This window comes from Eptesicus fuscus, chromosome 8, assembly GCF_027574615.1.
Source record: "Eptesicus fuscus isolate TK198812 chromosome 8, DD_ASM_mEF_20220401, whole genome shotgun sequence".
NCBI classification, from domain to species: Eukaryota; Metazoa; Chordata; class Mammalia; order Chiroptera; family Vespertilionidae; genus Eptesicus; species Eptesicus fuscus.
Window position 1 is genome coordinate 77,455,325 of NC_072480.1, and position 26,238 is coordinate 77,481,562.

A 26,238-nucleotide genomic window follows, 5' to 3' on the forward strand; every position below is an offset into this window, starting at 1 on the left:
GCCTGAAGAAAAACAATATTTTGGAACTAACGCCCAACAAATACTGATTACCGAGAGAAAAATGTTGGCTGGCTACACTGGGAGAAGAGATTATACATACATACAACTAAAAGCAAACACCGGCCATGGGTGTTCCTTTCCAATTTTACCCCCCCTTGCCCTCCAAAAGGAGGTAATCACCGTCCTCCACACAGCCACAGACGTGGTCTAACCCAGTTCCCGTCACTGCTGGTTTTTCTAAGCCGCATGAAGCACTTGTAGCCAATGAGACATGAGGGGGAGGCTGCCCAGAGGCTTGGGGACAGCACGGACGGGAGGCCCTCTCCTTCCAGAGAGCGTCCCATTTCCTGAGTGTGTCCCATTCCCCAGTGTGTGGCCATCACATGGTCCTCCCACAGCCCTGCAGCGAGCCAGCTGAGCCAAGCGGATGTGCAGGGGCCTGCCCCTCCCAACTTCTCATGTGAGATCAACTTCCCTTCTAGCCCCGCTGAGTCAGGATTTCCTGTTCCTTAGGGTGCAGGACATCCTAACGGAGAGATTCCCCAATTTAAGAAAAGCTGGAGAATTCATCTGGAGAGGCCCAACCCAACTTCGCTTGCTGGGGCTTGGGATGACAGCTGTGACCATGCATCACGAGTCACTGCAAGAGGGTAGCAGCAAGTGCCCTCAAAGGTGACTGTCCCCATACACATTAGCTCCACCAACATTTTCATGGGGTGCGCCAGACACTAATTTTATCAGCACTTAAATATTCAAAACAAAAACAGCCAGCATTGCTTTGCTTTAATAAATGTTTATTTAGTGCCTGCTATGTACGAGGCGCTGTGTTTGTGCCAATGATATGCAGATGAACAAGGCATAATTCTTGCTCTTAATTAGCTCACAGTCTAGCGTGGGAAACTAGACATGTAACCAATAACTATCATAAAGTGACAGATGCCAGGAGATTGATCCCAATAAGATATTATGAGGACCCAGAGGAATAAAATATTACTTTTGGGTGAGAATACAAGTTTGGAGAGGTGTCTTAGAAGTAAGGAGTCTAAAGTGACAGGTCATGAATGGACCTTGAGAATATTATGCTAAGTGAAACAAGTCAGGCAGAAAAAGCTACGAACCATATGATTTCACTCATACGGGGGATATAAAATGGACACTCATGAACACAAACAGCAGTGTGGTGGTTGCCAGAGGAAGGGGGATGGGGGCTTAAGGGAGTCCTAATATATGATGACAGAAGATGATTTGACTTTGGGTGGTGGGCACACAGTACAATATATAGATCTTGTAACATAGAAACCCACACCTGAAACCTATCTTATATAATCCTATATAATAAAAGGCCAAGAGGCGTAACGACCAAAAACGACCAAATGAACAGTCACCATGAGGGGACCCCTGCCATGATCGGGGGGCATAGCCCGCCTTCAAAATGCAGGTGGCCCTTCGCGCAGGCCGGCCAAGTGCCCCAGAGGGGACCCAAGTCTCAGGCTCCCCACCCTCGCGAGCCTGCATCTGGCCTCACCAGCAGCTGCTGCTCCCCTCAGCCATCAGCCCACCGGCACGGAAGGCGAGGAGAGGAGAGAAGGAGGGAAGCTGCCGGTGCGAGCGCGATCAGAATCATAGATCACCCTGCTAAAAGCCACACACTCTCACCAAAAATCAGTCCTTATAGATGTTTAAGCTCCCGCAGTGTGCCTCCCTGCCCCGCCTCTGCCGATGGGACCCCGCCCCTGACATGCCACCATCTTGGGAAGGTCAATGCCTGGCTGACTGCTCAGGTCTCAGACAGTAGACGCCAGGCAGATGCCATGACAAAGAGGTCATGGAGGGTCAAGACACTGCCTCTGAAGCAGGTGCTGTGGGAGCAAAGTGACCAAAAGAAATAGTTATGTCCAAGTCATCTAATTCCACACATGGTGTGCGAATTAGTCATTGTTAGAGCCGAATTTAGTACTGGTGTGCTCCATTTTAAGCAGATCCCCCAAATAGACTTACCACGTTGATAATTCACTTTACTACAGAAAGAATGCACAAAGATTCTTGAAATAAGCAAGATATTTTGCACCTCATAGTACGAAATGTTTAAACATCATTAAAAATAATCTCTATGAGTAAAGAGAGTTGATATTAACAAAATCTAATATACCCAATTCAAAATGTCATTCAGAAATGCATTACTATGTAAAATCAAAGTATGGGATCTAGGGCTTGGAAAAAACAACTTTACTCCATTCTACCTGCTCATCCCCTCAGCCTTATGCTTTGCACAAAAGTCTCAATAAAGAGATGGAGAAGGAAAAGGAATGCCTCCCAGCACTGAAATTTATCTGTTTCTTCAACAAATATTTATAAAAGTTGTATTAACGTTGTGCCTGTATTATACAAACACAATACAGCGCTGCCCCCACCTTCAAAGGGCTTAAAGTCTCTGTGAGTTCCCGGTAAGGTTAACCCGTAAACAGCCAAAGAAGGGGCAGGTTCCAATACAATTCCTATTACAAAAATTACTGAGTAAAAGACTGTCCTCACTCTCCCTCTAGGACAAGAATTAAAAGGAGCAAATAAATATAATGAATGAATCTGAACTCCTTTGGGGACCCCAACCCTCAGGGACTAACACAGGTTTTGTGAGGCCTAAAGTTTACTGAACCTGAAGGACTAATTTTTTTGGGGGGGAGGGATTTTTAAATAAGGTTCAAAAATGACCTTATTTAGAATAAGAAAATAATTACAAATAACTGTAGGCTTGGGGAAGCTGTCCCTTTCTCTTTTAAATCGTTTCAGGCAGGTTATCCAAAATGCTGCTGGTGGCAACGCGCTTGCTCTCCCCCAGAACAAATCCAGCCCTCACAGGGCTCTGAAGCTTCCTTAGCTTTACCATAAAAATAAAAAAAAACAATAAAAAAACATTTCAACAACACTTTCTGGACAAAATTCTTTCTTTTTAAACTTTTTAACTTTATCAAAGTAGTAAATACATAGTTCATAATGTATCTTTTTTTTTTCCTAATAGGTGTGTAGTGTAGTGGTATATCATTGTTGTTTTTATTCTATTGTTGACACTATTATAGATGCCTCCCATTTCCCCCCCTTTACCCTCCTCCACCCAGCCCCCCACCCCTGGCCATCACCACACTTTTGTCTATGTCCATCCCCCTCCCCTCTGACCTCTACCAGTCCCTCCCATCCTATATAATAAAAGGCTAATATGCAAATCGACCAAACGGTACAACAACCAGTCGCTATGACGCACACTGGTCACCAGGGGCAGACGCTCAATACAGGAGCTGCCCCCTGGTGGTCAGTGCGCTCCCACAGGGGGAGTGCTGCTCAGCCAGAAGCTCTGAGCTGGGCTCACATCCGCTGGGCTCAGACATCCCCCAAGGGCTCCTGGACTGCAGGAGGGCACAGGCTGGGTTGAGGGACCCCTGCGAGTGCACGAATTTCATGCACCTGGCCTCTAGTATGATCATATTAACCAATGTCACCGGTGGAGAGCGGCTACAGCGTTCAGGCAGGATCAAGCCTCAGACTGACTTGTGGCAAAGCGACACATACAAGTCCCAGCTTGGAGGGCAAAGCCCTCCCAGCACAATTATATCCGAAAGGCTATGGTTGTAAGCTTGACCTTTATAGTCGGACGCTAGGTAGCTAAGGGATTTGGGCTGCGGGGGGTGCAGCAAGTGCTGCCAAAACAAGGCCTGAGAGAGTTCAGAGAATGGCAGCAACAGGAAAGAAGCATATTTGAAATTCGCAAGAACATTGTAAACATCTTGCCCTTGTTTTGCTTTGTGTGATCTGACTATAAAATAAAGACTTGGCTTACAGGCTGTGTCACTATTTCCTCATCCGGGCACAGTGATCCACCTGGTCCCAACTGTACTCTCTTGTCTGTCTTCTTTAATCCTTCACCGTCCCTCCTCAGGTTCACCCCTGGCCGTGCTGGATGCGGTTCAGCCACCTCAATAAATTTAATTTAAAAAAATGTAGATAGGAGAAAAGTAAGAGGAAAAAGTAATCCAGGAAGACTATGATCAAAGTCGGAAGCAGGAGGTCCTGGCTAAGGGAGGGAGGCAGGAGGGGTCTAGTGGGGTTGGAATAAGTAGGGTGGGCATAGGGGGGTGGGGACGGGAAGCTGGAAAAATGTTTTGGGCTCAACTGAAGACAGTTATGTCTGCCCGGCAAAGCTGTATCAAGGTCAACGGAAGCTTTTATAAGGAGGTGATATGCTCTGAGCCCGGCTTCCATCAGCTTAATCTAGTGACAATGGGTGTGACTCTCTGGAAGGAGGGACTGAGGGAAGGAGGCCAGTATAAAAAGAAGTAGAGTCTAGACGAGAGTCACAGGTAGTGACAATGAGCATGAAGAAGGCACAGGGGGAGATGGAGACAGAAGTGGGAAGATCTGGCAATGACTAAATATGGAAGAAGCAGGGATCATGGAGGGTGGGTGAAAGATGGCAGCAGTTTTATCCCTAGAGATGAGATCTACTCACAGAGCTAGGAAAATCCAAAGAGGAAAAGGTTTGAATTTGGGACAAGAAAGGAGGGGAGAGGTGAGCCCGGATGCTGGTGGACATCCAGGTGGAGGGGCTTGCAGGCAGTCCCAAGTTCGGGGCAGGGGTCAGAGCTGGAACACAGACTAGGCAGTCGTCCGTGCAGTGGCGCCAGTGGAAGCAACGCTGAGCTGGCCCTGCCTGGCCACAGAAGGACGCTCTGGAGTACAAGCTATTGTCGCATTGCCCTTACACATGGAATCCTCACAGAAAATTCCTAAGTATGATGATGCATCACAGGAGCAGTGCTGTTTCTCTTTGGGCACCCTCCCACCCTCGCTCCCGAGAAACGACTTCTGCAGTTTTAATTCCAAGCAGGAAAGGTGCCTCCACTGTGGAGGGTCATTCTGAAAAGACGGACTCCAATGAGAGTTTCCTAAACTTTTCATTATCGCTTATTTTGGAGAGTTTTCTGTAGTGAAATTATTTTTCTAATGATTTCAGAAAAGCTATTGATGTACCCCACCTCACTGAGGACCTGAGAGGTCATCGCTCTCTCCCTCATTTCACAGATGAGGTAACTGAGACTCAGACAGGCCAAGGGACTTGCCCGGCATCTTATGTGGCAAGGATGGCAAAGCCGGAGCCACAAGTAAGACAGGGCGCTTTCCTCCCCCACAGCCCTGTCCCTGGGCACCAGCTTCCATCTAGTCACACAGACACCAAGGAGGTGGGTGAGTGGAGAGGTGATCGACAGACAGGTAAATAGATAGAGACGTAAGCAGATAATGAAGCAAGCGTGGCTGAGAATAACACACCTACATTTAACTTTTTTTCAAGTAGGAAAAAGAGAACATGGCTTCTGACAGGAAGGCCTATGTTTTTGGACCCACCAATGCCTTGCAGACCTGAAAGGGAAATTACCCTTTCTTAAAGTATTTTGCTGCACTACACACACACACACACACACACACACACACACACACACACACACACACACACACACACACAATTAGACTACACATCACATGCCATCAGCCGTAGAGTCAGCCGACAGAAATGGTGGCGAGTGGTGGGCGTGTGTGTGCACGGAAAGGCAGTGTGCAGAACAAGACCAGTGAGAATCAGACCTTAGATGGTTTTATCCATCATGGAAGCAAATGCCCAGGGTAATTCCCTTGTGAAAAGCTATCCGAGAAATCCTTGGCATGGAGTTCCAAATCCATCCGTGTACAGAGAAGATGGGAGAAAAAAGACCATTACGTTCCAAACAGTTAAGTTGCAAATACGCAGGCAGAGCTCTGACGAGCCCTGTCGCAGTCACCCAGCCTGAGAACGTCAGCATCGTCCCCACTCATCTGGAAATTCACACCCTATCGATTTTATCATTAACGGTTCCCTTTAATAAAGGCTGGGTCAACACTCCCCACCAGCCCACCAGAGTCCCCCAGCAACACACGTCAGGTGGAGCGATCAGATTTTCCAAAAAACCTTCTTTCTGTAGAGCACGTAGGCGATGAGCACCCAGAGCGCGGTGGCGACGAGGTTCTGGACGAGGTGCTCTTTGTGCGACTGGCTGTCCTGCAGCCTCCACTGGAAGGGGAAGTAGTTCTTGAATACCTCGTGGCCCACGTACACCAGGATGGAATTCATTCCTGAAGCAGAGAGACAGACGGGCGTGTTTTCCTTCCACGCATCTATTTAACCCTCTTTTAAAAAAATATTTGTATTGATTTCAGAGAGGAAGGGAGAGAGAGCGCTAGAAACATCAATGATGAATCTTTGATGGGCGGCCTCCTGCACGCCCCCTACTGGCGATGAGGCCCGCAACTTGGGGACGTGCCCTGACCAGGAATCGAACCATGACCTCCTGGTTCATAAGTCGATGCTCCACTCCTGAGCCACACCAGCCGGGCTCATCTACTTAATTCTTGAAATCTGATTTTAGTTCAGTGAAAAAAAACAAAAGCATGCACTGATATGTGCCAAAAACTGTGATGCATATCTTAGATACTTAAGTGTAAACTATATAAAAAATTATTAGAAAGTCTTCATTTCTTAACAGCGTAATTCTTGAATACTAAATCTGAAAGGAAAGCCAAAATTTTAACTCAGATTTCCTCACAGAAAACTGGAGGTCCAAAGAAAGCAACGATTACTAGAATCAGAGGGATGCAATGAGTCGCTGAAATTACTGGGCCTATCGGTCTCCAGGCAGAACCGCACTGTAACCATTCTGTTTAGCTCTTGGCATCGTCTCTGGACATTTCTTCTGTAGCATCTGTAAGGCAGTGCATTTACAGTAAGAAAGAAAGCATGCCCCATTTCTGAAGCATTGGAGACTGGATGATATGCCCCAAGTCGTTGCTGAGGACATGCCGAATAGATCTAAGCAGGTACACTGGGGGGACTGCTTTGAAACAGGCCGGGGCTGTCCTGTGTGGCCTGGGCCTGCGTGGCCCCTGTCGCTTCCTCTCTCCGCCTGCAGATTGGGGACACACCACCCGGCTGGGGCTCGAGGCCCCCGGTGGGCACTCAGCTGGTCCCTGGGCCAGGCCAGGTGGTCATGCAGCAACTCTGTTTGGGTCAGGGGGGACTTACCTGGGTAATAGAATGGGCTTCCTGTCCACAGTCCCTTCACGTCCACGATGGGGTACAGGATGAGCAGGATGAAGAAGGCAAAGGAGCTCAGCGTCGTGACGTACGAAATGGACCTGGGAGGAGGTGAGCGAGGTGTTTCGGGGCTCCCGAGAGCACATCAGCATGAGCAGCACCAGTCAGCCCATGGACGCGACACTGTTTTCTGTACCTACCAGAGATTCTTGTTTACCGGAACAAAGCCTTCGTTCTCAGAAACTTTCGTCAAAACAACAGAGATAAGCCCCTATAATGGGGGAGAAAGATGTTAAAGGTTTTTTTTTCTATTACCTCACAAAACAATTATGTTTCAAACCTGGAAAATATTATTTATGTAATTGCTTAGGGAGGGCTGAAATTGTGTCTTATCTTGTTCTTTTGACTGGAAAAAATATTTTTAAGATGCAGAACTAAAAATATTCTCTAAAAATATTTTTTCAGCATTCCCCTGAATTGGAAGGTAAAGTGATACATCGGAGTGAATCCTGAGAGGAACCATGACTGCAAGGTCAGGGGTAAAAACACAGTCGACCTTACGCTCCTCTGTCACCTGTCAATCTGGAAGCTCCTATCTGGGAACCTGGCACCATGTGCCTGGTCGTTCTGGTACGGCTCCCCACCAAGACCCGTACCTTGGCTCTGCTGCCTCGTGCATTCCTGGCTGGCTGCTGCTGCCAGTGCTGACTTCTATATAAAGACAGTTTCCTTAAAAAAATAAACCTGAGAATTTAGGTGGAAAGATGTGTTCCTCTCAGTTATTCAACTGAAGAATGCTGCCCTGGCCAGGGGGCTCCGTTGGTTGGATCGTCAAACCACCCACCAGAAGACGGCGGTTTGGTCCCCAGTGGGGGCGGGAACGGGAGGCAACCAATTGATGTTTCTCTCACATCAATGTCTGTCTGTCTGTCTGTCTGTCTCTCTCTCTCTCTCTCAAATCAATAAAAACGTATCGAGGGAGGATTTTAAAAAAAGAAAGAAAGAATGCTACCTGTTGCGATGTGGTGACAGCTGATACACAAGTGTTGCTAAACATTTTTTAATTTAAATACGTATGCGTGAAGAAAAGGCCAGTTTAAGGGAGGGGCGTCGTTACTCACCAGAAAACAACACCAGGCAGTGAATCTGATCAGGATGTCTTTGGTCTGATCTTTGTAATACAAGAGTATTTTTCCTGCCTGGAAAAGAAAACAGTCTGACCAAGAGAATCGCCGAAGGTACATTCTAATTTCACAACCATCCACTCTCTCAACCACTCCACTGACGCCTCGGCCAGGCACACTGCTAGGCGCGGGGATTACGAAAAGGAAAGGCATGTTACCCCCGCCCTTGCCTAGTGGAGACTGAGAGGCACCGGGACCACCTGTGGGGAGGGAGACATTACAGAGGAAGTGCCACAGAGTTGAGGCTACGAGTGCAAAGAGGGAAGGGCGTTCAGGCCCACTGGAACAGCAGGCCCGGAAGCAGGTCAGAATGGGTGAAGAAGCCCACCAGCCTCAGGTGCCGCAGGTAACTCAGAAAGGCTGGGCGGTGGGCAGGGCGCGAAGGGGACAGGCAGGCGGACTTGCAGGTCTCACTGACCGGCACTGGCCTTCCCAGAGGTCGGCCAGATGGCCCCGTCTGCCGGTGGAGGAGGGACAGGGACAAGGTGGAATTGGAGACGGGGAACATTTTAAACACAGTAAAAGCTGAACTTTGCATAAAAATCCCCCCAAATTAGGAACCAATTTCGGGAAATATCAAACTATAAGGAAGTGTTTTTATAATAATAGCTAAATTTTATGAATGTCTTCAGAACTTTCCACGAATGAAGTTATTTACTCCACTCACCACCTTTATGAAGTAGGTGCTATTGAAGCACAGAGGGGTCAAATAACGTGCCTGAGGCCCCTAGCGAGCTCGGGGCAGAGCTGGGTTCAAACCCAGGCAGCGTCCACCAGGTCTGCACTCTTAAGTCCTATGCTGCTCCGGCAGGCACAGACTTAGCTAGAGAGCATGTGCAGGGATTAAAGGAAAGCACAATGTAAACTACAAAGTGCTGGGGAGATAAAGGCATTATTTCTAAATACAAAATTATTTTACCACCAAATTGTATATGCTTTAGAACTGCACTATCCAAGACAGGAGCCAGTAGCCAGAGGTGACTACTTAAAATTAAATTAAAATTTAACCCTGGCCAGTGTGGGTCAGTGATTGGGCATCGTCCTGTGCACTGAGAGGTTGCCAGTTCGATTCCCGGTCAGGGTATATGCTCAGGTTTCAGCTTGATCCCCAGTAGGGGGCATGCAGGAGGTAGCCAATGGATGTTTCACTCTCCCATCAATGTTTCTCTCTCTCCTTCTCACTTCCTCTCTCTCTCTCAAAAAAAAAAAAAAAATCCATAGAAATAGTTTTAAAAATTAAATAACATTTAAAATCCAGCCCCTTAGCCAGGTAGCTCAGTTAGTTAGAGCGTCATTCCGATATGCCAAAGTTGCAGTTTGATCCCTGGTCAGGGCACATACAATAATCAACCAATGAATGCATAAATAAGTGGAACAACAAACCAATGTTTCTCTCTTTCTCTCTCCCCTTCCTCGCTCTCTCTAAAATCAATAAATAAAAAAATTATTTAAAAGAATAAATAGCCCTGACCGGTTTGGCTCAGTGGATAGAGCGTCAGCCTGCGGACTGAAGGGTCCCAGGTTCGATTCCGGTCAAGGGAATTTACCTTGGTTGCGGGCACATCCCCAGTGGGGGATGTGCAAGGGGCAGCTGATCGATGTTTCTCTCTCATCGATGTTTCTACCTCTCTGTCCCTCTCCCTTCCTCTGTAAAAAAATCAATAAAATATATTTTTTTAAAAATAATAAAATAAATAAAAGAATAAATAAACAGCCCTAGCTGGTTTGGCTCAGTAGAGAGAGCATCGACCTACGGAATGAAGCGTCCCGGGTTCAATTCCAGTCAAGGGCACATGCCCGGGTTGCAGGCTCGATCCCCAATAGGGGGTGTGCAGGAGGCAGCCAATCAATGATTCTCTCTCATCATTGATGTTTCTATCTCTCTCCCTCTCCCTTCTTCTCTGAAATCAATAAAAATAATAAACAAACAAAATAAAGAAAATAAAATTCAGCCCTTTAGTTATACTAGCCACAGTTCAAGTACTCAGTAGCCACATGGAGAGCTAACATACAGAATATTTTCATCATCACAGACAGATTCACTTGCGCTGCTCTGCACATTTTTCTTTTCCAGTTAGCACCCCTCAAATAACAACTTCAAATACTAGTGAGGAGAACTTTAGGAAGAAAAGGCCAGACTGTTCGGAACGTTAGCATGTGAGACAAACCAAGAATAATCTGCATTGACTTTGTCATAAAATACGCATAACCTGAAACCTCGTAAAGTGTACACAAAAGAAATGTGAGAAGTGTCACGGTGACGTCCCCACATCGCCAGGACCCAGTCCTCCGCACAGTCCAGCGGAAATCTTTTATCAGAAACAGCTGTGCCTCTGTTTCCAAGAGAAACCATGTGAGTAATAAGAATCTCTTCTGACAATACAGACATTACACCCAGTTATTTAACGTGCTGAATTTCAGCAGCTTCCAGTTTTGACAATATGTCCAACACAAACAAACATGTTTAGACCTGGAATACACAGAAGAGGATATATGCTCCAATGACTTTAATGAAACAGTTTTTTAATTAGTTATGAACCAATAATCCCAAGCTGTCAGAAAAAAAATGTTTGCTAATGAAATGGACTCATACCTGAACTCCCAAAAATGCCATCACAATGGAGTTGATGGTCCCCAGGATGCCTTCGGGGTCGTAGGCCACCGTGGTGTGATAAAGCACCTGAACAAAACAGAACATGGCGCAGCACTCGCTCCCTGGCCACGAAAATGCACACAACTCGTAGACTAAACATAAGCTTCAATACACTCCAGTATTTAATGGGCTTCCTTTTTACTGCAGAAATGCACTGCCAACTTGCAGGGATTGTAAGAATACTACCTCCGGCCAAGACAGCGCGTGTGATTGACACCTCAGAAGGGACTCTGAGACCAAGGGCCAGCCATGGGCCAGCACCGCCACCTCGACTTCAGGCGGCTCAGCGGCACGACACACCCCTGACCAGTGTCTAACAATTTCCAAGTCTATTCTTTTTGGTCAATCCTGTTGTCACGTCAATAGCGTCCTATCTTCTTTTAAGCCAAGTAACATTCAACACATCTGTCTGTTATTTTATTATAAAGTAAGTTGTTGTAGGAATTATAGAAATTTGGAAATATCCAGTGTAGCGGATGCTGTAGGGTGCCACCCAGATTCCCCCTCCCCGACCCAGCAGGACCAAAGCCTTCCTGCCTAGCTGCTAGAAGTGTTAGTGGCCGATAGCTCTCAGCCAAGTGTTGCTCTGGATCTGTCCTTGACTGAAGAGAGCTGCCTCTCCAGGAGTCAGACCCCCTTGCTGGGGGAAGTCCACATCCCACCAAAGGTATAGGGCCAGATCCCTCCCCTCAATTCAGAACACCTCTGAGGGCTACCCCAGTCCACCCCGCTCGCCATGAGATCAGCTGAGGCCTTCATGTGATCGGGATGCATTTCAACTGCTCCCTCAGCCCTTCATTCCCCAGCAAGCCTGGGTCCCACGGGACTGCCTGCTAGGGCAGTGGTTGGCAAACTCATAAGTCAACAGAGCCAAATATCATCAGTACAACGACTGAAATTTCTTTTGAGAGCCATATTTTTTAAACTTAAACTATATAGGTAGGTACATTGTTATTAACTTAATTAGGGTACTCCTAAGCTGGCCTTTGCTAAAAACTTAAGGGGCCAAAGAGCCGCATGTGGCTCGCGAGCCGCAGTTTGCCGACCACTGTGCTAGTAAATCTGTCTCAGAGTCTGCTGCCAGGAAATCCCACCTGAGACCCACAGAAAAGCACGAGGCTTCGCATTTGGTACAATGTAGACTCACTTTGAAACCCAAAGTAATGTTTCCCTACTGCCCCATCATGAACATGGACGTCCCTAACGTCAGTCACCTTTCCACATAAAAATCAGTCCCCGTCCTAGTCTGTGAAATGGACACAACTGAAAGCTGACCCACCCTTTCTACCTTCCTTCCCTCCCGAGCCCCTGGTGCCCAGCTCCAAGGACAAGCCCGTGCCACTCACAGTCGAGGAAGGATGCTGATAAATGTGATCGTCTCCCAGAAGCAAGCGGTCAATGTAGCCAGCAGCTCCTCCAGTGCAATTCGGGTACTCCCCCAGATCTCCGATGCCGCCAGGCCCAAGGTAGCCGCTGGGGAGTGAGAGCACATGCTTACCTGTCAAGACTCCAGAGGGATAAGAGCACATACTGGCTGTGCACGCAGCCCAACAAAGAGCCGCACACGTGTACCAGCCAGGAACCCCTCTGGCGCCAGGCCCTCTGACCAAGGCTCTTTCGACTAGACTGCCTCCCACGTTAAGGCTCCGCAACTTCCATTCAAACGGACCCTGAAAACACCTCCCGGGGACACTGCTCTGGACACACACCACGCTCTTCTCCCAACATAAAGTGGCCTCAAGGGAGAAGAGAGAGTGGAAGGATTCCTTGGACTCGGGGAATCTGAAAGTAGAGCCCCAGAGGTCTGAGGAGGCAGAAAACCACAAGCACAAAGGGATTACCTACACGGGGTCACTTACGTGGGGCACCCGGGAACAGGTAAGAAGAACGTCAAAGCCAGCCAAACGCTCTCCAGCATCAGGATGACGAGCCACTGGGGCCAGCTGGATGTGATGTCCTGAAGAGAAGGGCACCTTCTCTCCTGAGCGAGGCCATAAAAAACACACGCTGAATGCAAGGAGAACCAACAGGAGATGGCATGCAAGCATGTGCATCTGGGAAATTCCCTCTGATTCTTCTCCTGGCCTTTATTGCAGTAATGCAGAAACACATGCATGTTTATCTCATATGTATTACGTGACCTAGATGTTTCCTCTCTATGAAGCACCACAGTAAAACATTAGTTACAAACGAATCAGTGGACAATTCCAATCCTATAACCAAAGAGAATTGAACACAGATGTTCACACAAAAACTTGTCTACAAATGTACACAGAATCATTAAAATGCATAATAGCCAAAAAGTGGAAACAAGTCAAATATCCATCAACTGATGAATGATACAAAAATGTGGTTCAATCACAAAATGGAACACTGGTCACCAAGGAATCCAGACTAATACATGGCACAGCATGGATGAACCTTGAAGACATTATGCTGAGCAAAAAAAGCTAGGTACAAAAAAAACACACATTGTATAATTCCACTGATATGAAACGTCCAAAACTGGCAAATCTATAGAGACAGAAAGTAGATTAGGGGTTGCCTAAGGCTAGGGGACTTGTGGGGGACTAGTAGTGAGTGCAGGGTTTTTTGGGGGGACAGTGAAAATGTTCTAGAACGAGATAGTAGTGATTGAGTGCACAACTCTGAATACCACTAAATATCACTGAATTGTATACATCAAACACGTGAGCTTTATGGTTTGTGAAATATGTCCTCCATTAGGGAAGAAGAAATAGCTGTCACCTTGCTAAACTCAGCAATTTATAGCAAGACAGAAAGTAATCACAAAAGAAGCGACTTGAATACTTCTTACAACAAAGAAACAGCCAAGGACGTACTGTCATCCTCCCACACTCCAGCTTGGCACTTTCCCTCCACGTTGAACCTTTGCAGTCTTTTGTATAGATAATGACATGTACTACGACTCAAAAAATATATAGCCCAGCCGGCGTGGCTCAGTGGCTGAGCATTGACCTAAGAACCAGGAGGTCGCCCTAACCAGTTTGGCTCAGCAGATAGAGCGTCGGCCTGCGGACTGAAAGGTCCCAGGTTCGATTCTGGTCAAGGGCATGTACCTTGGTTGCGGGCACATCCCCAGTAGGGGGTGTGAAGGAGGCAGCTGATCGATGTTTCTCTCTCTTCGATGTTTCTAACTCTCTATCCCTCTCCCTTCCTCTCTGTAAAAAATCAATAAAATGTATTTTTTTAAAAAGAACCAGGAAGTCACAGTTCAATTCCCGGTCAGAGCACATGCCCGGGTTGCAGGGCTCAATCCCCAGTGTGGGGCATGCAAGAGGCAGCAGATCGATGATTCTCTCTCATCATTGATGTTTCTATCTCTCTCTCCCTCTCCCTTCCTCTCTGAAATCAATAAAAATATTTAAAAATACATATATATCGTATATATAATATACATATATTATATATCTATATATATAAAAGCCTAAGCGACTGGCTGATGGGCCGGCCGGTAGCTATGATGCACACTGACTACCAGGTGGCAGATGTTCAACACGGGAGTAGAAACCACAGACATGGAAACATGGAACAGATTGATGAATCTCAGAGTGAAGAGAGGAGGGGAGAGGGCGAGAAGAGATTAACCAAAGATCTTATATGCATACTAGAGGTCCTGGCCTGCACCCTCTCACAACCCAGGACCCCTTGGGGGGAGGGGGGAGGAGGAGAGCTGGTTTTGGCTCTATCTCTGCAGGCCAGGCCAAGGGACGCCACAGGTGCACGAATCCGTGCACCAGGCCTCTAGTATATTATATATATCTTATACCACAAGGAAATTAAAAGAGATTGAGCCAGCAATCTAGATGATGGTGAAATTATTTTAACGCCATCCAAATACCTTTGGTTACTGGACACTTAAAAATGTGTTAAAGTGCCGAAACCGGTTTGGCTCAGTGGATAGAGCATCGGCCTGCGGACTGAAGGGTCCCAGGTTCGATTCCGGTCAAGGGCATGTGCCTTGGTTGCGGGCACATCCCCAGTGGGGGGTGTGCAAGAGGCAACTGATCGATGTTTCTCTCTCATTGATGTTTCTAACTTTCTGTCCCTCTCTCTTCCTCTCTGTAAAAAAATCAATAAAATATATTTTTTAAAAAATGTGTTAAAGAGGGTAGATTTAATGTGTTTTTTACCACAATAAAAAAAAAACAAAACACACCTGACTGATAGCTCTGGCTGGGTAGCTCAGTTGGTTAGAACGAGGTCCCAATATGCCAAGATTGTGGATTCAATCTCCATTCAGAGTACATACAAGAGGTAACCAATGAATGCATAAGTAAGCAGAACAACAAATCCATGTTTCTCTCTCAACCTTGCTCTCTCTCTAAAAATTAACTTTAAAATGGCTGATATAGCACTGACTGGTTTGGCTCAGTGGATAGAGTGTCAGCCTGCAGACTGGAGGGTCCCAGGTTCTATTCCGGTCAAGGGCATGTACCTTGGTTGCAGGCACATCCCCAGTAGGGGGTGTGCAGGAGGCAACTGATCGATGTTTCTAACTCTCTATCCCTCTCCCTTCCTCTCTGTAAAAAGTCAATAAAAAATATATACTTAAAATGGCTGATATAGACTAAATAAAAATAAGTAATTGAAGTAAAAAAGAATATATGTGACTAACAGCATCAAAGAATCTCCTGAGGTACAGTACTGCACTCAGAACTAAAGAAAGCTCTAAAAACTACAGAGACATTTCCCCACTCTTAAAAAAATAGGGTTTCTCACCGAGACACAGCTTTCAGGCACAGGCTTTGCAAAGGGGAGCTCTAGCACGGCCACCACAAAGTAGGTCACCCCCAGCCGCTGGAGCACGCCGGGGATCCGCACCTTATCCCAAGACACTGCAGGAGGTCCAAGGCAGGGGAAGGTTAGCCAGCATCTCTCATCTCACCCCAAGACATTCCTTTCTCCTAAGGGGGAAGACACACCTACATCGCACCTGAGTGCGTCCTCTTTAAGCTCTCGGCGATGGAAATACTACGTGTGGTCAGCAGACATGCTCCAACTCACAGCGGGAAGCTGGCCCGCTGGGAGGCTGGGATGAGAACAGAAGTGTCTGCCTCGGGGGTGGGGATGAAGCAGGAACTACCCTTAGCCCTGAAGTTCATCTCCTGGCCCTTTCCCATGAGACTATGGATTCAACTCACAATCCACCGACGGACTCTCCCTGCCCTACAGGCCACCGGGCTATATCACTGGGAGAGGGGAACCCTATAATGGACCTATAATGTATCTTGCGAGCAGTGGCCCGCCTCTGGAGACCCACCGAGTCAACTTTTCTGTGACACCTTCCCTTGTGACCCCAACTAGAAGTGACCTCTACCTCCTCCTAATGCCCAGTCTTAGTGGTTCTTGCCTGGGGGGGTTCATCTGGCTAGTGTCTAGCTATTTGTGTCCACTTCTGCCACGGCCCCATGAGGACAGTGACCAGCGCCTTCCTCGGTTCTGACACTGGGTCCCAAACAAAGGACTTACATCCTTCCTTCAGCTCCCCTACCTCGCTCACACCCCTAAGACAATGACAAAGGTGTCATGCCTTCCCAGCAACCCAGATGGCACACAGGTGGCAGGTGACAGAGGTAAATTTTGAACCACCACACAACAGCCTTATTAGGAAAGTTACTGAAAGCAAAGTGGCCGGAGGGCAGGGTCTGAGAAACAGGGACCTGGTCTGGGCCCCACTTGGCCCCTCACTGCACTTGGATCATCTGGAGAAGGCACTCCCATGTCTCGTGGCAGGAGATGGGTTTGGGTGGCCCCGGTCTAAGAGTCCAATAGAATAACAGTAATACCCACAGTTAGACAAGCATTTTGTATATTTTCCTAATAACTGTTCTTTTTGTAGGTACCTGCGAGGGAGAGATTACACTTCTTTCGAATTATACCATGTAGTTTCCATATTTCAACCTGAATATATACTAACAGAGGGGGGATATACTTACATGGACCAAGGCAATAATTGGGGTTCACGATGACAATTCCTATGCAGATTAACAGGAAACTCCTCCACGCAACTTTCCCCAGTAGTCTGAATTTTGTACATCCCCGCTGCAGTATGGAATTCATTGATAGAAAAATTGAAGACCCCATAATAAACACAAACCTAAAGAAAAAAAAATACCCAGCTATTACTAGATGGCCATTTCTAATTTTTTGGTCTATATATACAAACACATTGTAAAGTATCATAACATTTTATAATCTGTTGCGTAAGAGAAGCAACACATGATTTTTTTTAGATTAGCCAATTACTGAAATGACATCGGGTTAATAGCAGAGGAGACAGAATGCAGCCCTGCGAGGCTGTTGGCTTTGTGTGCCCTCGAGTCCTGTCTTAGAGGAAATTCTTCAGGACGAAGTGCAATTTCCAAGATCAACTGTCCCATTTAATCATCAGAGAGAAATAAGGTTGGAGATGCTTTAATCCAATCAGCTCGACATTCACTAGCATGCCCTCCAGTCCTGGAGAAACAGACCACACACTTCATTCATTTCTCACTCACTCCTGCTCCTGGAAGAAAAATGAAAGCTGTTTTTTTTTTTTCTTTTCTTTTCTGATTTTGTCTGAACCACGCATCTCTTTTCTTTCCTTTTTTTTTTTTTTTACCATACTAAATTACCTCCTTAAAAAAAATCAGAATAGCCATTTCTCTATGTGGAGAAGGGTTACAGAGATGCGTCTGCTCTGACTGCACACCCTGGTGTCTCCTGGCTTCCTTTTGGGCTCACGTAATCAGATAAGAGCCCCTAGGAGAGGACCAGGAAGCCAGCCACTGCTCTGTAGGGACCCTCACAGAGGATATACGTAAATAATTAGCAGGTCTGTGGTCCCTTGTAAAACTTCCTCCTAATCTGGCTAAAAAAAAAAAAAAAACAAACCCAGCCCCCTTCCCCCAAAAAGCCCTGAGTTTATATTAGTGATGAAACACAAGGGACCAAAGACTTAAACCAACAGCCAGGACCGCTTCCCAGGGACGGAGCTCCAGGTGTCACAGCAAAGACACAGGTTCCACCTTGTACAAGAGGTCAGGGTCCCCCAACAAGGTTAGCACACAGAGGAGTAAAGACAGTGTTTAGCTCTCCATTGTTATTCCAAATTTTACTTTAGAATATCATTGCCCTGTTACAGGCTTACCAGAATTCCCTGATACTAATATACAGCGTTACTTTTAGAAATGACTTTTATACTTGTTTTCAGGACTAGTGGTATTTGTCATTTCCTACAGGATTCCAGGACCTCGTGCAGTGCATTGTGTCCACACTAACCAAACGTCCCCTCTGAAATCACACGTCTTAGATAAGCACTACGCATGCGAGGTGTAAGAACTGTCCGGTACAACTTTTGGAAGGACCTCGTCCCAGCAGAGGCCTGTGAGTGACACAGGCCTGTGGCCCAGAATTCAGGGCTGGTCTCAAGAAAGGCTCCCACATCAGCTGAGAAGAAACCCTGGAGATGACCTGCGGGAGAGCTGGCGGCAGACGAACTCACCATGGGAACACAAGGTCAGCCACTGTCAGTCCTGCGGGGAAACACCAACACAGAGGGGTGAGGAAAGGGAATCTAGAGTGTGAATACTTCCTAAACTGAAAAGGAAAACCTGGTGAAGGCACACACAGGCCCTCCCCGCGGACCCCGCAACCTGGGCCTGGGCCTACAGCCTTGCCTAAGAACATGACGGGGCCCGGGAGAACCGAACTAGAAGCTGTGGACAAGTCCGTTATCCTTAAGCACTGCTACTCCAAACCCATTCTCAAACCAACCGCCGAGGCCAATGCACAGCCATCACTCAGCACCACTCAGACCAACTGCAGGTCCATGGCACCACGGAGGACAGGCGTCTCCGAAGGTATGTGCATGGCTCCACAGAAAGGCATCTCTAGCACACGACAGGGGTCATTTACAACTGAGTTCTTTTACCTTTTTTCTTTTTGCTGTTAATCCTCACCTGAGGATATTTTTCTATTGATTTTTAGAAAGAATGGAAGGGAGAGGGAGAGGCACAGAGAGAGAAACATCAATGTGAGAGACACACATGGACTGATTGCCTCTCGCACGCACCCCGACCAGGGTGGGGATCGAGCCTGCAACGGAGGTGCGTGCCTTTGACTGGAGTTGAAAGCAGGAGCTTTCAGTCCTCGGGCCGGTGCTCTATCCACTAAGCCAAACCGGCCAGGGCTACAACTGAGTTCTTAACATCTGCAGAGTCCCTCAGTCCCACAGCAGAGACCGCGGAGTCTCCGTGTTATCACAGTGAGGCATCACAGAGCCACAGAACACAAAGGACAGAACGACAAAATAACCTAAAGGTCATTCTATGGGGGCAGGAGCCTGCTGGGGCTTCATCTCTGGCTCCTGAGGGACACTGGGTGGCTCTCCTGATCACAGTTCTTGGAAGGGGTCCCACTTAAGCGATGCTACCTTTAGGAAATAACTTACCATTCCAACTTGCATGTTTGAAGTACCAGTATTTTCCTCCTCCGTAATTAACGAAGACCATGAGGATGAGTGCTAGCCTGTGAAGCAAGGAGGAGCACAGTCAGGGCGGGCACATGTGACAAAGAAGGGCCGATGGTCAGAGTCACACTTACAAACACAAGGCACAGTCATGACACAAGAGGGCATGTAGCGAGTGAGGAATGATTGCTTCTAACCACCACAGTCAGGACCCTCCACCAAGGTCCCTCTGTTGCCAACATTTCTAACATGATAAAGTCTGTGTTTTTTTTAAATATATTTTTATTGATTTCAGAGAGGAAGGGAGGAGAGATAGAAAGAAACATCAATGATGAGAGAGAATCATCGATCAGCTGCCTCCTGCACGCCCCCTACCGGAAATGGAGCCTGCAAACCAAGCATATGCCCTTGACTGGAATCGAACCTGCAACCCTTCAGTCCGAAGGCCTATGCTTTATTCACTGAGCCAAGCTGGTTAAGACATAACATGATGAAGTCTTAAGAAAAATTTACATTGACAGTAAACTGTGTAACCTGAAAGCAAAGCAAGAGATTCCCAATCTCTCGATGCCGTGCTAATTATTCAGGTGTCTCAAGTTCACAATCACTAGCGCTAGGTTCAAATCTTAGGTGCTTCTCTCTTCTGGATCAAAAGACCTTGGGCAAGACTCTCATAGGCACCTCCATGTGCTTCTCTGAAAGAGAGAACCTACCCCACACAGGAAGCACTGGGACTCTTACGAACAATGTTCACGACAGCACCTAACCAGTGCTGGGCAATTTTCGGCACTTAGTAAATGTTAGCTCCTGTCTACCTGAGAACGTTTTATCTCCAAAAGTGGCAATGAGAATCAAAAAGAAAAATTAATACAACAACACTGATTCTGGCTATGCTATTGTTTGATGCGAATTCTGTAGAATGCAGGCAACAACGACTTTAGTATGTTAATGTGATCATTTATGGGGACCCTGGAGCTCAACTGCTCTGGATCAAATCCTGGCTGTCTTGGTCCTTCTGAGTGACCTTGGGCAAGTTACTTAACCCTGTGGCTCAATTTCTTCATCTGTGAAACAGGCATATTAAACATACATACCTCATAGGGTTGTAAAGAGGATAAATAAATAAGACATGTTAGAACAGTCTTAGCACTTGGTGAGAACTCAAAACTGCCAGCAATTGTTACTATTACCATCCTTTTTGTTATTATTGCCTGGCTTCACATATACATACCAGGAGCCCTCAGAGCTCTGCTGACGCTGGGACAGGATTCTAAGGTTATCACTGGAGTGAGAGACCCCGGTGAGTAGAAATGGAAGACCTGATACCTAGATATTTGTTTTCAGCTCTACACTTTTCCACTTTATTTTCGGAGTTTGGTCCTGGCGTTCATTCTTCTACCAGAAGACAAAATTCGTGCAAGAGTAGGCCTGCGCAGCCGCAGCGGCTGCCTGGATCCCTCCCTTGCAGCCGCAGCGGCCCCGGCTTCGGCTTTTGTCCAGAAGGACATCTGGTCTAATTGGCATATTATGCTTTTATTATTATAGATTATAGATAACCATTTACTATATGACGCTGTGGGTTTGTTATAAAAAGGCCTGGTGTTCAGGCTATTTTGCTAGTGGTGGTAAAGGCTGAGGACAACGCTTTGGGGTGCTGGTGTTTCGTTTCTAAACTAATGCGTCTTCTCATCTGGCAAGTGACTGACCGGGCATGGGGGTGCATGTGGATGTGGGGGCCCCACGTACAGCTACGTGCCCAAATGCAAATGACCTTAACTCAGCAGAGTCTACACACCAGGGGCAACTGGCTCTGGTCTTGCCCCACCACTCCTCGCCAGCTCACTGTGCACTGACTACCAAAGCTTCCCCGTAAGGAGAGGATGCTGCTTTTCTTGCTTTTTTTTTTTTTTAATTAAACTTCACCCGAGGACATTTTCCCATTGACTTTTGGAGAGAGTGGAAGGGAGAGGGAGAGACGGAGAGAAACATTGATGTGAGAGAGACACATCAACTAGTTGCCTCCTGCACACACCCTGACCAGGGCCGGGGAAATCTGCAACTAAGGTACGTGCCCTTGACTGGCATTGAACCCGGGACCCTTCAGTCCGCAGGCTGACACTCTATCCACTGAGCCAAACGGGTTAGGGCTGCTGCTTTTCTTTTATAGCTAGAAATCCTTTCTAGCCTAGAAAGTAAGAGAAATATGAAGTACTTTAACATAAAAGCGTGTTTACGTGAAAACACGTAACCTGAGACTACCTGTGCCCACAGTGTTACAAGGGAGCCACGTACCCCCTGAACGTGTCCACGCAGCGGAGGCGCGGAGGCACCACCGACGGACGCCACACTTCTGGTTGGGCATCGTCACCGAACAGGCCTGCCCGGCTTGGAGAGCCCAGCTCCTTCAGAAAAAAAAAGGGGAGACAAGTGATTCATAATGCTAGGGAGCAAATTTCATTTTCCCGCTGTTTAGAGAGAACGAACCACATGGAAAGCTAAAGATCGCTGTTCTGAACAATACTTCAATTTGCTTTTGTCAAGATCCCATCCGGAGGCCTAGTTTTTCCTTTATTTGGTTTTGTGCCTTTTGCTGAGCTTGCAATGCCTACGCTGACACACGACCACGAAGAACTGGTCCCTAAGTGCATCTGTGCAAACATACAAGCAAGAATGTCCGCAAGGGGGCATCCCTATGTCCATGATGAACGTATTAGCACAGCAATATGCTTGATCGTCTCAGGAGGCCTGGGCATTCACAGAATCAACACTGGTGTCTCTGGTGTTCAGTGACACTCTCTACGTAACTGTTCTGACTCAACAGCGCTGCCCGCAGAGCGAAACGTCCCCACATCGCACATCGCGAGGCAGCCAGAGCCCAACCTCGGGGAAGCAGCAGAGGGACAGTGCCCTTCACAGAGCTGAGAGAAGCTGCTCTTTAGTAAGAATACAGGACACACGACCTGGCCTCCCACAATGTAAATAAGATGAATTAAACCAGATACTACAGACGATTAAATAGGAAACTGTAAATTCCAAACCCACAAAACCACCCAGACAACACAGGACGAATTCTAATAACTCACGGAGTTGATGAGGCGATCGGTTTCCCGAGAATTTATTGCTTTAGAAATCCAATTATTGAAGTCATCCAAACTGTAAACAAATAGAAGGCACAGTTCTTTTGTTTTCTTTGGCAGAATTTCAAAATGACTGGATATCATATTAATTGATTAAAATGAAAATTACGTTAAGTTCAAATTCCATACAAGTCAAAGAATTAGACATCTAAAATTTTTAAAGATGCAAAAGTGCAAATCAAAGTTTATAGCAACTGTATTTTAAATGCTTGACTCTTACAGCATAATTTTCTCATCAATAGGAACAGGAATAAAGAGTTGTTGTGAGGGTTTATTGAGGTGATTATTCCCTGTGGCTAGAATTCTTATTAATAATACTAATAATACTAATAAGAATTCTTATTAACACATCATTTCATGAAAATAAGAATAGCAAAAAATGTCAAACAAGCACACTCAATAGAGAAATGACCCTGTTACACAATATATGACAGCTGTGAAACAGGGTGAGCTACAGCTATTAAAAATAACAAGAATGTGGCCTCTGTCTATACAAAGAAACACAAATCTAAACTGTTAAAAACAAAAAGCAAAAACCCATTACACAGACTCAACTACAACTAAACTAAAATGCATATATGCATACTGAGAAAGCTTGACAGTAACTTGGGAGTAATTCAAATAGTTAATATATTGGGTTCTTATTTTCTAGCAGGGTACTTTTGTTCAAAAAGTTATCCAGATGATATTAAACTGATTTACGTGATTAACAAAAGATAAATATATTGTCTGGTTTTTCTTTAAAATGAGAAAAACTCATTTTACATGAGCTTTTACATAAACTCTGTACATTTGAATTATCCAATACATAGGATTTTTTCCTTTTTCTTTCTTTCCTTTTTTTTTGTGTGTGTGAAAGTTTCAAGCATATGCAGAAGTAGATGAACTAGTATAATAAGTCTCATAGACCCACCTCCCAGCTTCAACAAGTATCTACACGTCAGTCTTACTTCCTCCACACTCCCACACAATCCTTTTTATTTTAAAGAGTCCCAAACATCATATCATTTCATCCATAAACACTTCAGTATATATCTCCAAACAATAAAAACTTTTCAATTTTTAAACATAACATACCTTTATTGCATTTTAAAATATGAGCAATAATTCCTTAATATTATCAAATAGCCAGTTCAATTTCTCAGTCTCATTAAGTTTTTCCTTACAGTATAATTGTTTAAATCGGTATCCAAGCATGATCTATATAGTCAGTGAATTTATGTTGTTGTTGTTAATCCTCATCAGAGAATATTTTTCCACTGATTTTTAGGGAGAGTGGAAGAGAGAGGGAAAGAGTGAAACATTGGTGAGAAACGCACCAATTGGTTGCCTCCTCCATGAGCCCTGACCAGGGCCCAGGCCTGGGAGGAGCCTGCAACCAAGGTATATGCCCTTGACCGGAATCGAACCCGGGACCCTTTGGTCTGCAGGCCGATGCTCTATCCACTGAGCAAACCGGCTAGGGCTGAATATATTTTAAATCTCTTCTCTTGTTTCCCCCACAACTCAACTCCTATTTCTAGTTTATTCAGTACTAATAATATCACTGTTACATGAAAAATACTAAAATAGAGACATCTAAGGAAGGGTGAAAAGGAGAAAATATTTTAAAATTGAACTTTTAAAAATTCTTGTACATGCTTGTTCTCCAAGTGAAAGGAGAGAAGCGGTATTCTTACTACTTTTTCTGACTCAGACAAACCCGAACTTCCCCACACTTTCATGGGCCTGCTGGGGAGTGACGGGGCAAGGACAAGGGACTCTTGCTTTGCCAATCACAGCATTCTGCCTGCAAAGGCAGACTCTCATGCAAAGCAGAGTTTTGATTCCACAGTGGAGTGAGGTGGTACCTCCTCCCTTTGCCAGAGCTTGATATCAGCTACTAATTGCTTTAGAAAGTGATGTAATAGATACATTCACATGAAAAGCACCACATGAAGAGAATCCTAATAAACTGGAACAGTATTTGCATCATATCCAAAGACTGACAAGATGATACCTTAATTCAAAGAAATGAAACGCCTCTGCTAGGATTATACTCTGTCCCTAAAAAGCAGGGATTCCACACTTGCTTCTGAGCAGCAAGTCATCCTGTTACCCCTGCATACAGTCAGGCTTCTCCTACAGGAGTTATTTCTGGGATGCACAAAGGCAGTGGGTCAAAGTGCATAAAAGCCCTTAAGTTGCAGAGCTTAAAGGCCAGGTTCTCTTCCTTCCAATTTGCATACAGCTCACCAATAAAACCCTGTGGTCCTTCCTGAGACCCTAACAGGCGGAGTGCATGAAAAATCAATCTTATTCCTTTTAAAACATACAGGAACTTTCCTTTGAAAGATGATTTGCCAGGCCTGGATCTATTTTACTTTCTTTTTCTTTTCCAGTCTATTAATTCACTCTCACCAGAATCGCTGTTACTCGAAGAAGAATTTCCTCTCAAACTGCTAGTCCAACAAAGGGAAGGAGTCCCTGCTGGGGTCCGGAGGTACCACGCCTCATCCTCCATCTCTGCTGCCAGATGCCCAGGCTGGCGGGAGTTGGGAAACTGGATTAGAGGGGCGGCCCCAGGGCTCAGAGCCAAAGGGAAGGAAGAAAAGTCCACTCTGGAAATCACCTCCTAAAATCATCACCACTTCTACTCGTTATAAAACAGGATGTGAGACTCGTTCAGGAAATTATTTCTCAAGCATTTGCTTCTACCTTTTCAGCCATTTGGGAGGACTGAAGGCAAAGACCCAATAGAACTAGGCTATCATTTCACTGAAGTCAGGGATCATCTCTTAAGCTACATTGAATCCCTAATCCTAGGACTGGAAGGGGCATAGTGAACACAGTGAGTATTCCTTTCATCAAAGAATACTACTGCTTTCCCCAGGGGTGCTTACCTCAACAAGAACCTTAGAAAGCACACAGCGATGATGACCGCTAGAACAACAAGCAACGCAATATACACAGCTATAAAAACAAAAGAAAGCATGTTATCACCAAAAATGTCATCATAAGAATCAAAGTTGTCACGTTGTTACATTTAATCTGTAAATGAATAAATGCAAAAAAATAAAAATCACAACAAATGAAGGAAAAGCCTATATCGTTATGCTAAATTTCCTATAGACAACTGAGAACACTTCATAAGGGGAGTGCTAATTTTCATTATGAAAAATACCAAACTACACAAAAATATGGAGAATTGTACAATAAACCCATGCACACCCATCACCTAAGTTCTATTATTATCAAAATATTGGCTCCGTCGCGCAATGGATAGCGCATTGGACTTCTATTATTATCAAAATATTATCACTCTTGTGTTATCTATTATCACTCTCCCCTCTGCTTTTTTTTCAATTTTTTTTTATTAAGGTATTATATATGTACATATCTTACCATTCCCTCTGCTTTTTTTTGGCCTATCGTGTTTTAAAGCAAATCCCAGACACCCACACCCCTGCATCTCCAGTTCTCTCTCTGAAGCAAGGGTCTCGTAAAAGATGTGTCAGCATCCTGCAGCTCCTGACATGATCCACTGAGAAGGGCACATCACTTCCGCAATAATCTACCGGAAATGCACGACCTCTACACCTCATCCTGAGAGAACAGCCAATAAACCCAAATAACAAACTGGCCAGTCCTCTTCAAAAGTGTCAAGGTCGTCCTGACCGGTTTGGCTCCGTGGATGGAGC

The 26,238-nt window shown here is 45.8% G+C and overlaps 1 protein-coding gene across 4 annotated transcripts in view; it reads right to left on the reverse strand.

Annotated features, from left to right (window-relative positions):
* Positions 1-5,622: 5,622 nt before the first annotated feature.
* HGSNAT (heparan-alpha-glucosaminide N-acetyltransferase) overlaps positions 5,623-26,238 on the reverse strand; it is a 30,987-nt gene continuing 10,371 nt past the window's right edge. For 2 of the 4 annotated variants that reach the window (XM_054719998.1, XM_054720000.1), the window contains exons 5-18: positions 25,441-25,510; positions 22,505-22,574; positions 21,714-21,823; positions 19,404-19,480; positions 18,456-18,486; positions 16,909-17,069; positions 15,692-15,807; positions 12,808-12,929; positions 12,295-12,421; positions 10,889-10,975; positions 8,233-8,310; positions 7,312-7,382; positions 7,100-7,212; positions 5,623-6,153 (exon numbers count right to left, since the gene is read on the reverse strand). In XM_054719998.1, the coding sequence (XP_054575973.1) occupies positions 5,972-6,153; positions 7,100-7,212; positions 7,312-7,382; positions 8,233-8,310; positions 10,889-10,975; positions 12,295-12,421; positions 12,808-12,929; positions 15,692-15,807; positions 16,909-17,069; positions 18,456-18,486; positions 19,404-19,480; positions 21,714-21,823; positions 22,505-22,574; positions 25,441-25,510 (1,415 nt within the window). In that variant the 3' untranslated portion in view covers positions 5,623-5,971. The remainder of the gene's footprint in view (positions 6,154-7,099; positions 7,213-7,311; positions 7,383-8,232; positions 8,311-10,888; positions 10,976-12,294; positions 12,422-12,807; positions 12,930-15,691; positions 15,808-16,908; positions 17,070-18,455; positions 18,487-19,403; positions 19,481-21,713; positions 21,824-22,504; positions 22,575-25,440; positions 25,511-26,238) is intronic. The other 2 variants (XM_054719999.1, XM_054720001.1) reach the window with 2 other exon arrangements.